This window comes from Lacerta agilis, chromosome 14 (assembly GCF_009819535.1).
Source record: "Lacerta agilis isolate rLacAgi1 chromosome 14, rLacAgi1.pri, whole genome shotgun sequence".
Classification (NCBI taxonomy): Eukaryota; Metazoa; Chordata; class Lepidosauria; order Squamata; family Lacertidae; genus Lacerta; species Lacerta agilis.
Window position 1 is genome coordinate 8,899,242 of NC_046325.1, and position 13,511 is coordinate 8,912,752.

Sequence of the window (13,511 nt, forward strand, 5' to 3'; positions counted from 1 at the left end):
ATGGTGTCCCAAGCACAAAGTGCTAAATGCACAACGAATAGTTCTGTTCATGTTCCACACGAGTGGTATGAGCCAGGTGACCTGGTTATTGGTGCAATGGCATCTCATATGTATTACATAGTCGACCAATTATCCTTCAAGAAACACCCTTCCCAGAACTTGATTGATACCCCACTGTAAGTATCCGGTAATTAGCATTATTTTATTTATTCCTTATATGCTGTATCAGACTGAAAATAACTTTGATTTATTGGGGGGTAGCTTTAGAATTTTATTTTTTATATGTGTGGAGAGGTTTTATTAGAAATCTCTACAACAACAACAAGTGTTGTTAAAGATATCAAAGAAATGTATAACAACTTTTTTAATGACACAGTATCATTTTATTGCCTAAATAAATACATAAACTTTGCGGCTTCATTCTCTCTTTATTGGCAGGCAGGTGAGTCTCTCATATCTAGATTATGTTTAATTTCCCCACTCTCACTCCATTTGCAGGGTAGTGACAAAGTTCTACCAACACATCCTGGCCTTGGTGTTTGCTGTTGATGAGATCAACAAGAATCCCAGGATGTTGCCCAATGTCTCTCTCGGGTTCCACATCTATGATAGCTATTTTGATTCAAAACTGACCTACCGAAACACTCTGGACCTGCTTTTTAAATCACGACACTTTGTTCCCAACTACAGGTGTGGCCTCCAGAAAAATGTAAATGGAGTCATTGGGGGCCTTAGCTCTGATACCTCCTGGTGCATGGCAAACATCTTAGGTCTTTTCAAGATGCCACAGGTAGAATATGGGTTTTGAAAAACAGAGATTGCATGTTTTCATTGTATTAGGAATCTACTGATTCATATATATGGAGTGGGGAAATGGACAAAGTAAAGGGAGCATAATATGCATATCCAACAATGTGTGTAACAAGGACAATTTGATTTCTGTAAAGAATTGCTAGAGTTCATTCTAGTTGTTTTAAATAGTGCTGGTACGGTTGTTGCTGTTCAGTCGTTCAGTCGTATCCGACTCTTCGTGACCCCATGGACCAGAGCACGCCAGGCACGCCTATCCTTCACTGCCTCTCGCAGTTTGGCCAAACTCATGTTAGTAGCTTCGAGAACACTGTCCAACCATCTCATCCTCTGTCGTCCCCTTCTCCTTGTGCCCTCCATCTTTCCCAACATCAGGGTCTTTTCCAGGGAGTCTTCTCTTCTCATGAGGTGGCCAAAGTATTGGAGCCTCAACTTCAGGACCTGTCCTTCCAGTGAGCACCCAGGGCTCATTTCCTTAAGAATGGATAGGTTTGATCTTTTTGCAGTCCATGGGACTCTCAGGAGTCTCCTCCAGCACCATAATTCAAAAGCATCAATTCTTTGGCGATCAGCCTTCTTGATCGTCCAGCTCTCACTTCCGTACATTACTACTGGGAAAACCATAGCTTTAACTATACGGACCTTTGTCGGCAAGGTGACGTCTTTGCTTTTTAAGATGCTTTTCTCCCAAGAAGCAGGCGTCTTGTAATTTCGTGACTGCTGTCACCATCTGCAGTGATCATGAAACCCAAGAAAGTGAAATCTCTCACTGCCTTCATTTCTTCCCCTTCTATTTGCCAGGAGGTGATGGGACCAGTGGTCATGATCTTAGTTTTTTTGATGTTGAGCTTCAGACCATATTTTGCACTCTCCTCTTTCAACCTAATTAAAAGGTTCTTTAATACCTCCTCACTTTCTGCCATCAAGGTTGTATCATCAGCATATCTGAGGTTGTTGATATTTTTTCCGGCAATCTTAATTCCGGTTTGGAATTCATCCAGCCCAGCCTTTCACATGATGAATTCTGCAAATAAGCTAAATAAGCAAGGAGACAATATACAGCCTTGTTGTACTCCTTTCCCAATTTTGAACCAATCAGTTATTCCATATCCAGTTCTAACTGTAGCTTCTTTTCCCACATAGAGATTTCTCAGGAGACGGATGAGGTGATCTGGCAGTCCCATTTCTTTAAGAACTTGCCATAGTTTGCTGTGGTCGACACAGTCAAATGCTTTTGCGTAGTCAATGAAGCAGAAGTAGATGTTTTTTTGGAACTCTAGCTTTCTCCATAATACAGCTCATGTTTGCAATTTTGTCTCTGGTTCCTCTGCCCCTTCGAAATCCAGCTTGCACTTCTGGGAGTTCTTGGTCCACATACTGCTTAAGCCTGCCTTGTAGAATTTTAAGTATAACCTTGCTAGCATGTGAAATGAGTGCAATTGTGCGGTAGTTGGAGCATTCTTTGGCACTGTCCTTCTTTGGGATTGGGATGTAGACTGATCTTCTCCAATCCTCGGCCATTGCTGAGTTTTCCAAACTTGCTGGCATATTGAGTGTAGCACCTTAACAGCATCATCTTTTAAAATTTTAAATAGTTCAGCTGGAATATCATCACTTCCACTGGCCTTGTGGTTAGCAAGGCTTTCTAAGGCCCATTTGACTTCACTCTCCGGGATGTCTGGCTCAAGGTCAGCAACCACATTACCTGGGGTGTATGAGACCTCCATATCTTTCTGGTATAATTCCTCTGTGTATTCTTGCCACCTTTTCTTGATATCTTCTGCTTCTGTTAGGTCCTTTCCACCTTTGTCCTTAATTGTGGTAATCTTTGTACAAAATGTTCCTTTCATATCTCCAATTTTCTTGAACAGAGCTCTGGTTTTTCCCATTCTGTTATTTTCCTCTATTTCTTTGCATTGCTCATTTAGAAAGGCCCTCTTGTCTCTCCTTGCTATTCTTTGGAAATCTGCATTCAATTTCCTGTATCTTTCACGATCTCCCTCGCATTTTGCTTGCCTTCTCTCCTTCACTTTTTGTAAGGCCTCATTGGACAGCCACTTTGCTTTCTTGCATTTCTTTTTCATTGGGATGGTTTGCGTTGCTGCCTCCTGTATAATGTAACAAGCCTCCATCCATAGTTCTTCTGGCACTTTATCCACCAAATCTAAATCCTTAAACCTGTTTTTCCATTCAACTGTGTATTCATAAGAAATTTGATTTAGATTGTATCTTACTGGCCCAGTGGTTTTTCCTACTTTCTTCAGTTTAAGATGGAATTTTGCTATAAGAAGCTGATGATCTGAGCCACAGTCAGCTCCAGGTCTTGTTTTTGCTGAGTGTATAGAGCTTCTCCATCTTTGGCTGCAGGGGAAATAATCAATCTGATTTCGATGTTGCCCATCTGGTGATGTCCATGTGTAGAGTCGTCTCTTGTGTTGTTGGAAAAGAGTGTTTATGATGACCAGCTTGTTCTCTTGACAGAACTCTATTAGCCTTTGCCCTGCTTCATTTTGAACTCCAAGGCCAAACTTCCCAGTTGTTCCTTTTATCTCTTGACTCCCTACTTTAGCATTCCAATCCCCTATAATGAGAAGAACATCCTTCTTTGGTGTCATTTCTATAAGGTGTTCTAAGTCTTCATAGAATTGGTCAATTTCAGTTTCTTCAGCACTGGTAGTTGGTGCATAAACTTGGATTACTGTGATGTTAAAAGGTCTGCCTTGGATTCGTATCGAGATCATTCTATCATTTTTGAAATTGCATCCCAGTACAGCTTTCGCCACTCTTTTGTTGACTATGAGGGCCACTCCATTTCTTTTACGGGATTCCTGCCCACAGAAGTAGATATGATAGTCATGCGAACTGAATTCGCCCATTCCCATCCATTTTACTTCACTGATGCCTAGGATGTCAATGTTTATTCTTGCCATCTCATTTTTGACCACATCCAGCTTACCAAGGTTCATGGTTCTTACGTTCCAGGTTCCTATGCAATACTTTTCTTTACAGCATTGGACTTTCCTTTCGCTTCCAGGCATATCCGCAACTGAGCATCCTTTCGGCTTTCGCCCAGCCGCTTCATCAGCTCTGAATCTACTTGTACTTGTCCTCCGCTCTTCCCCAGTAGCATGTTGAATGCCTTCCAACCTGAGGGGCTCATCTTCCAGCGTCATATCTTTTATATGCCTGTTGTCTTTGTCCATGGAGTTCTCTTGGCAGGGATACTGGAGTGGCTTGCCAGTTCCTCCTCCAAGTGTATCACGTTTGGTCCAAACTCTCCACTATGACCTGTCCATCTTGACCTGTCCATAGCTTCCCTGAGTAATTCAAGCCCCTTCGCCACAACAAGGCAGTGATCCATGAAGGGGGTACGGTATTTTGTATTTTACTGATATTTTATATTATCAGGTTTCTTGTGCTCAGAGAAGAATAACATATGCAATCTAATGGAGATCTTCAGGATTTCCCAGGAAATCTTCCTGAGAGAGTTCTTAGTAGATAGACAATCAACCGCTCCCCACAATCATTACAAAGGTTACAGAGCAAAAGCACATGATCAACCATTTCCATCACTCCACTGTCTCCTTGGAGTTTTGTTTAATCATCCACTTAGTATATTAACATGAGCCTTGATAAATGCTCCTCTCCACTTGGAGACAATCAATATGTACAAGTATGAAGCTGTGATGATGTCATAATAACAACAGTAAATATCTAAAGAAACCATTGAGCAAACTTATCTCTTTGTTTCTATGTAAGCTGGGGTTGGTGTTGTCCCTAAACCTGTACATTTAGGATATATATATATTGTGTGTGTGTGTGTGTGTGTGTGTGTGTGTGTGTGTTTGTGTGTTTATATTTAAATAAATTGGAATATATTGAGTTCTTGGTTCCACTTACAAACGTTTGGCTTTGGCTCTTTCCAGATTTCATATGGTTCATTTGAACCAGGCATAAATGATGGAACCACATTCCCTTCCTTTTACCGCATGGTCCCCAATGAAGCCCTTCAGTATCGGGGAATTATCCAGTTACTTCTGCATTTTGGATGGAAATGGGTCGGGCTCATCACTCCAGCTAACGAAGCTGGGGACCGTTTCTTACAGACAATTGAAAAAATGTTTTTCCAGAATGGAATCTGTTCTGCATTCACAGAAAGACTTCAATTCAATATAAATCATAACAGTAACAAACTAGAAATGCTAGATGACTCAAGAATTCTGTTACCAGCTTTCACAACCAGCAGTGCCAATGCAGTCCTTGTATATGGAGAAAGCAGATTTATTATATGGTTGTCAAATGCTTTAAATATAATGGAGATAACTCAGCTCATATTTCTTCCTAAGAAGTCCCGTGAAGGAAAAGTTTGGATTACAACTACCCAAATTGATTTCATATTAGATAGCCTTCAAAAATTTGCTGTTAATATACGAATGTATCATGGTGCTATCTCCTTTGCAATTCACTCCAAGGAGATTCACAATTTTCAAGACTTTCTTCAGAATATATATCCCAATTCAACAGACACTGATGGTTTTATCCAAGATTTCTGGGAAGTTGCATTCAGTTGTTCACTTTCAAATTCCAGTCCATCAACAACCATGTGCACCGGAGAGGAGATGCTGGAGAGCCTTCCTGCACCATTTTTTGAAATGAGCATGACTGGGCACAGCTACAGTATCTATAATGCTGTTTATGCTTTGGCACATGCCTTAAATAGAAAGCAGCTGGCTGGAACCAACCGCAAAGGAAGAAGGGCTATGGGAAAACTCTCTGCTCAATATGTAGAACCTTGGCAGGTATATTTTCCTGTTACTGCATTGTATTCACTGCATTGCTTTATTATGTGTTGGCATATAATTATCAGGAAAGAAATAATAGAATAAAACTTAAGAAATTAAATATAAACCTAGAGTAATTTTATTGTATCAGTGATGGGAATTATAATATTTCGTGTAATTATAGTAAACGGACTTTAGACGACACAGGCTTTCATTGTTGTTGTTGTTCAGTCGTTCAGTCGTGTCCGACTCTTCGTGACCCCATGGACCAGAGCACGCCAGGCACGCCTATCCTTCACTGCCTCCCGCAGTTTGGCCAAACTCATCTTAGTAGCTTCGAGAACACTGTTCAACCATCTCATCCCCTGTCGTCCCCATCTCCTTGTGCCCTCCATCTTTCCCAACATCAGGGTCTTTTCTAGGGAGTCTTCTCTTCTCATGAAAAGCTTTCATAGGCAACAGTAGGCCAACAACTGACTTCTGCTTGAGCGCAGACGGGTGGTGGTTGATTATAACATCGTTCCAATTCTCACGGGGCAATTGAATGCTGCAATGGGAGTATGCAGCCTCCCAAATCTTCCCAGGACTATGGGAAGACACTGCCTCACCCACGGATGCCCATAAACTCTGCTCCGAAATCCGAGGAAGAAGGAGCGGGGAGGGGCTTTGGGGTGGAAAGCCCCCGAGAGAATACGGCCCTCCCTGAGGCCACCCCGCTGGAGCTTGAGTTCCAATACTTAAATGAATAATTAGATAATAAGTTTTGGACATGCTTCAGACAACAAGGAGAAAAAGTATTTTGCTAAATAATCCAGCCACTGAGAAGAGAAGAAAGACCAAGAGGAAGAAGATTTCAACTCCTTATCGGTATGTGGGAACGGAACGGAAAAAATTAAGCAGAACACAACGTTTGGATTTTATCGGGACTGTGTTAAAATGGCGGCTGCTGCAGTAAGAACTTTGGGATTCGGACTTAAGAAATACCAGTGTGTCAGGGGGAGCTGCAATCTATAGAAAAAGACTACGAACATAAAATCCACACAGAATGGATTATTTCGGCTGTTTTATCTCACTTGTTGGATCAACCCAGTGGCCTGAAAGAAGAATGAAGGACAACATCAGAAAGGGAACCGAAGATATTGAATAGGACTATGGAAGGCAAGGGAAATTCAACATTAAGACTCCTGATAGTCTGCAGCATGGAAAGTCATACAAAATTAATAATTTGGCAGTATATTTGGATATATATGGATTATTTTGATCATATTTACATGTAAAATTGAAATATTTGATGTGATAATCATAATTGAAAATTTAATAAAAATGATTTGGCCAAAAAAAAAAAAACAGTATACCAACAACTACACGTAAGTGAAGCTGTGACAACCACTTCCTACACACTGCAAACACCTCTGTTTTCTCTCCAAATCCCTCCGCAATTGTCCCTGTCTCTCTAACCTGTCTAGTTACCCAGTGGTGTAAAGTTGGGGGCCAGGAACGCATGGCCCCAGGCCCATAATTCTGAAGGATCACAACCAGGACCCCAACTCCAGACACTGTCTTCTGTAGGGGTCCTCATCCTGTCCAAGAGAAAACAGAAGAGCAGTCTATCAGGGAGCTTCCGCAACTTGAGCATGTCCTGGAAGGCCCTTCCCTGACTCCTCATCTTTCCCTCTCTGCCCAATGCCAGGGCTTTCTGGGTGCTAAAGCCCAACCTGGCCTCATCACCTGCACCCCAGAAGAGGCTAGCAACTATTTGATCACTGTCACTAGATCCTCCTTCTCTACATCCTCCTCTTCTGCCTCTGAGCCTAGATTGCTGTGTGCCTCTTCCTGCTCCCTTAACCCTGTTGCCTCTTCAGTTCCTGGCACCTCCTCTTCCTAGTCTGCTCCCTCTTCTGCCATTGACCACTCCTTGTCATCCCACCACCAATCCCCTGGCTCTAAACCTTCTTTCCCTGGGGGTAGCTTGGGGGTCCCCAGCTGGTGCCTCTAACCAATCCTCTGCTTCCAGTCCAGACCCTAACACCAATTCTCAAATCCACTCTATAAACTAAGGAAAGGTCCAGTCAGACGTTCTCATATGGCGTTCCTATGTTTTGAGAACATGAACTCCCATCTCATCTCTTACATGACTTCTTAAATTCCTTCCCTTTCTTGGGTTTTGACAAAGTCTGATCCCAAGCAAACAGGTCTACAGGCTTAAATCTCCTTCACATTTCTTTATGGAAGCCTCTTGACTGTTGAATTGAGACAGATTCATCGTTTCCCACTCCTCCTGTATGTGCAACTGAACAAGTGCACGCCATTGTGAACTGAAGTGTTTAACTCCTAGAGGAAAAGGATTGGATTCCATTTGGGATGCTATCCAACAATCTTAATCAGACTATTAGAATGCATTATAAACTTTTTGATTCTCTTTCCACTTAGCTCCACTCATCCCTGCAGAGAATCTCATTCAACAACAGTGCTGGGGATGAAATTACATTCAATGAATATGGAGAGTTAGCAGGTGGCTTTGATATTACCAACTTGGTCACTTTCCCAAATAGATCATACATCAGAGTCAAAGTGGGAAGGCTGGATCCTCAGGCCCCTCCTGGCAAAGAGCTCACCATTAATGAGGACCGAATGAAATGGCACAGACGCTTCACTCAGGTATGGAAATAACGGCACAGGCCCTAAAATGCCATAATTTGTGGTTATCCACAAAATGGGATGCAATAAAAGAACTTAAGACATTATTAACTTTGATATTCACTATTGAAAATATTGGCTTAAAATAAGATTTCAATCTGCATGAATACTACTTTGATGGAGACGTCCTCTATTGGAAAGGGTGAGTTTTCCTCTTTGTTTGCACCTTCAGCTTCTAAGTCCCTGCCTGTTGGACTTTATACATGATAATGTATTGCATGTGAGACTGAAATTCCCTTTATTTTTATTTTATGCCTATAAGCCATCTAGGAGAAAACACTGTCCTATAAGAAATACTGTAAGATCTATCGGTACATAAAAAGGAGCCACAATACCAAAAAATCAACAGGCACAGAAGACATCTCACACTAAGAAGGCAGAACAGCTACCAGAGAGTCCAGCACTGGCCAACATTCTTGTTTGTGGATTCCCTGCGGCAAATCTTCAATTAGTGGCATTAGATTGAAGACTAAGCTAGCTATATCATTGTTTGGGATGAGGAGGAACATTGTAATATTCTTGAGTTTATATGATGCTAATTTCAGGGTGCATACATCTAGGAGCAGTTGTAGCTGGTGAATAGGTCTAAGGTGGAAGTATGCCCTCCTAGCCACAGAAGCAACTTAAGACTCTAGTGGTGAGTTAGACTCAAGGAGTACTCCCAGGCTTAAGAACATCTGGCTTCAGAGGGAGTGCAACCTCTCCCTAAACAGGTCAGGAGTAGGAACCACATACCCAATTATTTCCTTCTTATCAGGATGCTGCCCCCATCCAATCCATCACTCTCTCCAGACACCTGTCCAGTACCTTCACCAAATCCTCTCATTCAAATGGAATGGAGGGATGGAGCTGCAGATCATCAGCATAGAGATGACACTGTGTTCCGGATCCGAGGATATGATTCTGAAGAGTTTCATACAGATGATAAATGGCAACAAAACACAGAATGGGTCCTATTGGGACACCAAAGCCCAAAAACCATGCTGTGGTTTCCTAGTACTAGTTTCTCAGAGTGACCCTTGCAGGTACCGTAGGAACAGAACCAATGTAATGGGGTACCTTTAATTGCCAACTCCTTGAGTCACAACAAAGAACATATGTGAAATCCTTGAAGAAAATACAGTTAGGTTGAGAGGTGAAATTAGACTGAATTCTGTCACAGCTGTAAGGGTGGATGGTCTAGGTATGAATATTCCAGTTTCCTTGAGTTTGTATAATGCTTAGAGCAGCAGCTTTTTACCACACCGGATGTGCCACCTGTGCACTTATGGATCATATATTTCTCATTATTAGTCCTCGTATTTACTGTTAAATCACCTGATATTAGATACTAGATAAATCCCCCAAAATGTTTATCTCTTCCTACCTCTTTGGATAGGTGCCACCCCCTTCTTTATGTAATCACATCTGCCATTCTGGATACGGGAAGAAAAAGAAGGAGGGAAAGAAGTTTTGCTGCTATGATTGTGATCCATGTCCAGAAGGAATGGTCTCAAATGAGAAAGGTGGACAGTGTCATCTTAAGACAATACCAAACAATGCAATTTATTTTATAAAGCTCTGGGCTAGCTGGCAATTCCGTGTTTATTAAACTGCTGAATGAGGGAAGGCTTAAATCAAATGGATGTGTTGATCTCATTGTTTATAGATAACATCAAAATATTTTTATCTTTAAAACATCTTGAAGAATTTTTTAAAAATATATATTACCTTCAACCTCTACAAAATTAGGGTGGAGGCGTTGTGGGTTAAACCACAGAGTCTAGGGCTTGCTGATCAGAAAGTTGGTGGTTCGAATCCCCACAACGGGGTGAGCTCCTGTTGCTCGGTCCCTGCTCCTGCCCACCTAGCAGTTCGAAACCACGTCAAAGTGCAAGTAGATAAATAGGTACCGCTCTGACGGGAAGGTAAACGACATTTCCGTGTGCTGCTCTGGTTCGCCAGAAGTGGCGTTGTCATGCTGGCCACATGACCCGGAAGCTGTATGCCGGCTACCTCAGCGAGTAACTGAGATGAGCGCCGCAACCCGAGAGTCAGACTGGACCTAATGGTCAGGGGTCCCTTTACCTTTACCTAGAGGTGGTGATTTCTATTCTAAGAATTAGGTTGTTTGACAAGAGGGTTAATGTCTCATTAAACTTGCCTTTATAGACTCCAAAGATGTCAGTTGTAATTTATTTCTTAATTTGCTGTACATTTTATGTAGTTCTAAGAAAAAGCAGGAGGACTATAAGAGCAGATGTCCTCCATGTAGAAAATTCCAGATTTGATTAATGAGGTTTATTTTTTATGTCCCTAGGTTAAAAGCATTTGGGCTTGATGTTCTTAAACCTTTTTAGGTAGAAAACTCTATGCTAGATGGACTAATGAAGAGAAAATTCTCAAGAAATGCTTGGGTTGCTTAAAATTGTCATGAATTCCTTATTTGTTTTCAGACATGGAAACATGTGTCAGTTGCCCAGCAGATCAGTATCCAAACAAGGGCCAGGATCTATGCATTCCTAAGATACCAAACTTCCTAGCCTTTGATGAAACCTTGGCCATTGTTTCAACTTCCTCTGCACTTTTATTCTCTCTAATCACAATTCTGGTGCTTGGCATCTTCATTAAGCATCGCAATACAGCCATAGTCAAAGCCAACAACCGAAGCCTCACTTATGGTCTCCTCATCTCCCTCCTCTTGTGTTTCCTCTCTTCTTTGTTATTCATTGGAAAACCTAATAAGGTGACTTGCCTTCTCCGACAAAACGCTTTTGGCATTGTCTTCTCTGTGGCCCTCTCCAGCATCTTAGCCAAAACCATACTGGTGGTTTTGGCATTCATGGCTACCAAACCAGGAACCAATATGAGGAAATGGGTAGGCAAAGAACTGGCTTATTCCATTGTCCTTTCCTGCTCCATTGCTCAAGTAGGAATCTGTGTCCTGTGGCTGGCAACCTCTCCCCCATTCCCAGATGTGGACATGCACTCAATGAAGGAAGAAATCATATTTCTTTGTAATGAAGGGTCAGTCCTCATGTTCTATTGTGTTTTGGGCTACATGGGCTTCCTGGCCACTGTCAGCCTCACAGTCGCCTTCCTAGCCAGGAAGTTGCCTGACACTTTCAACGAAGCCAAGTTCATCACCTTCAGCATGCTGGTCTTCTGCAGTGTTTGGCTCTCCTTCATTCCCACCTACCTGAGCACCAGAGGGAAATTCATGGTTGCTGTGGAGATCTTCTCCATCTTTTCTTCTGGTGCTGGGTTACTGGTTTGCATTTTCGCCCCTAAATGCTACATCATTTTGGTGAGGCCTGATCTGAACAACAGAGAGCAGCTAACACAAAGAAAGGTATAAATGACAGAAGAGTTTGTGGTTCTGTTGGGTCTGAGGCTACATGGACTGGCTGGCTGGTATCACTTTCCGGGTCCCTACTCCAGATATGTGTAGTGTTTACTCCTTACCTTTTTCTTCTCCTGCATTCCCATGGGTGTCCCACATTTCTGCTCAAAAGGCTCTGTGTCTTTTTCCTATGCTACACTCCTCCTTTCTTCCCACCTAGTACAGCCCTGCCGTCTGCTTGCCCTTCAGAGTGAATGTGTCACATGGGACAGGGCCTTGGCTGCAGCCGCCACTCCTCCTCCTTGCCCACTCTCCAGCAGCTGCTACAATCTGCCCAAGGGAGGAGGGTGGCAGCAGCGTCCATGGGCAGGCAATGGAATGCTCCCTCATAGCAGCAGCTGCAGCAGCTCTTGCTAAGGATAAGCGCCAGCTCATTTTCCTCCCAGGGCTTCACAGCAGCAGTTCTGCCAAAGGAAAAGGGGATATTCTGGGAACAAATCAGAAGCCAGGATGGGTTTTTTTTTTTTAATTCCAGGACATTCCCTGGAAAATCGTTACACTCAGAGGGTATGCATATGGATGGAACAATATTCCTTCTCCCAATAAGTGCTCCGAAGAACATCATTGCAAAGGGCATAACTGGACACAGGGTGATTGCATCATGGAATTGATCGTTTTGTATACTTCCAAATCAGCCATGTTTTAATGAGGGCCCCTTGAGTTTGCCATTATCATCATTAACTCAAAACAACCTAAGTCTCACAGGCATAACTTCCCATCACTTGTGGAGTGCAATTTGACTAGAGAGCAGAGGGGAAAGGAGAAGTAGGAAACACACAGGGTATAAATATGGGGGATGAGAATGAGAGGGCAGGTCTTTAGGAGAAAGTCAATTTCCTGGTATTTTCCTTGCAAAGCTAGAGTTGCCATTTCTTTCAGGTGGGTCCTTCCTTTGAGCCTGCCCAGCTATTTCAGAAGAATACGTTAGTTCTTGATAACATGGTAAAGCTTATTGTTGACAAAGTCGTATCTTCCTAAAAGCTGAGAAAGGGAATTTGGGGAGTGATCAGAGGGTAAAAGAATAGGATTAAAATGCTAAGGTATCTCAAGAAGAAATGTTATACTGATGATGGATAAAATCATGCAGATTGCATTAAAAAAAAAACTTTCTAGATTTATTCCCATTGTTATCTGCACCAAGATCTTCAGCTGATGGTCCTTGTAGCCTTGCTTTTACAAATATTGGGTGTGTACCATCGCAGACTGGTTCATCTGTAGCCATATGAGGAGTCATAAATATAACACCCATGGGGGGCATTCTTTCATTCAATATTGCAGTCATCATTTGCTACTCCCCTGCTGGGGATAAAATTATGTAGTGAACAGTGATAGAATACGTACTGTCTGAGGAGTATTTCAACTAACAGTCACTTCATAGCATAGTTTTCAGAATTAGGAAGTGTATGCTATTTTGATCTCCAGAATAGAATGAGATGTTAGGTTGGAAGCTTCTATGCATCTTTCACCTCCTTATGTATTATGGGTTGTATGCAATGTTCATCATGCCCAGAATAGACCTATTGTAAGTAATGGGTATGCTAACTTAGCTACATTCAGTGGTTCTACTCTGAGTAGAACTTAGTTGACCACAACCTTACAAATCCTAATTTTGCTGTGTTTTGGAGCACTAGGGTTTCTATGCAAGACCCACCATGGTAGAACAATGGGAGTATGGGAATGTTGACCAGGAACTGTAATATTTTTTTTTATCCCAAAGATTTGTTTGATGTATAAAGAACTACAGGTGAATAATGGGTTTCAAGACTTGTGAATTCCCATACCTTAGAGTAGTACAGGGAACTGTACAGTTTAGGAAAATGCATTGATTTCAATCCAGAAAC

The 13,511-nt window shown here is 42.1% G+C and overlaps 1 protein-coding gene across 1 annotated transcript; it reads left to right on the plus strand.

Moving 5' to 3' along the window:
• On the plus strand, positions 1 to 11,625 carry LOC117057340 (vomeronasal type-2 receptor 26-like). Its single transcript, XM_033168180.1, has 5 exons — positions 1 to 176; positions 499 to 790; positions 8,022 to 8,249; positions 9,748 to 9,793; positions 10,724 to 11,625. The coding sequence occupies exons 1-5, from the start codon at positions 1 to 3 to the stop codon at positions 11,623 to 11,625; spliced, it is 1,644 nt and encodes a 547-aa protein (XP_033024071.1).
• The last annotated feature ends 1,886 nt before the right edge of the window (positions 11,626 to 13,511 follow it).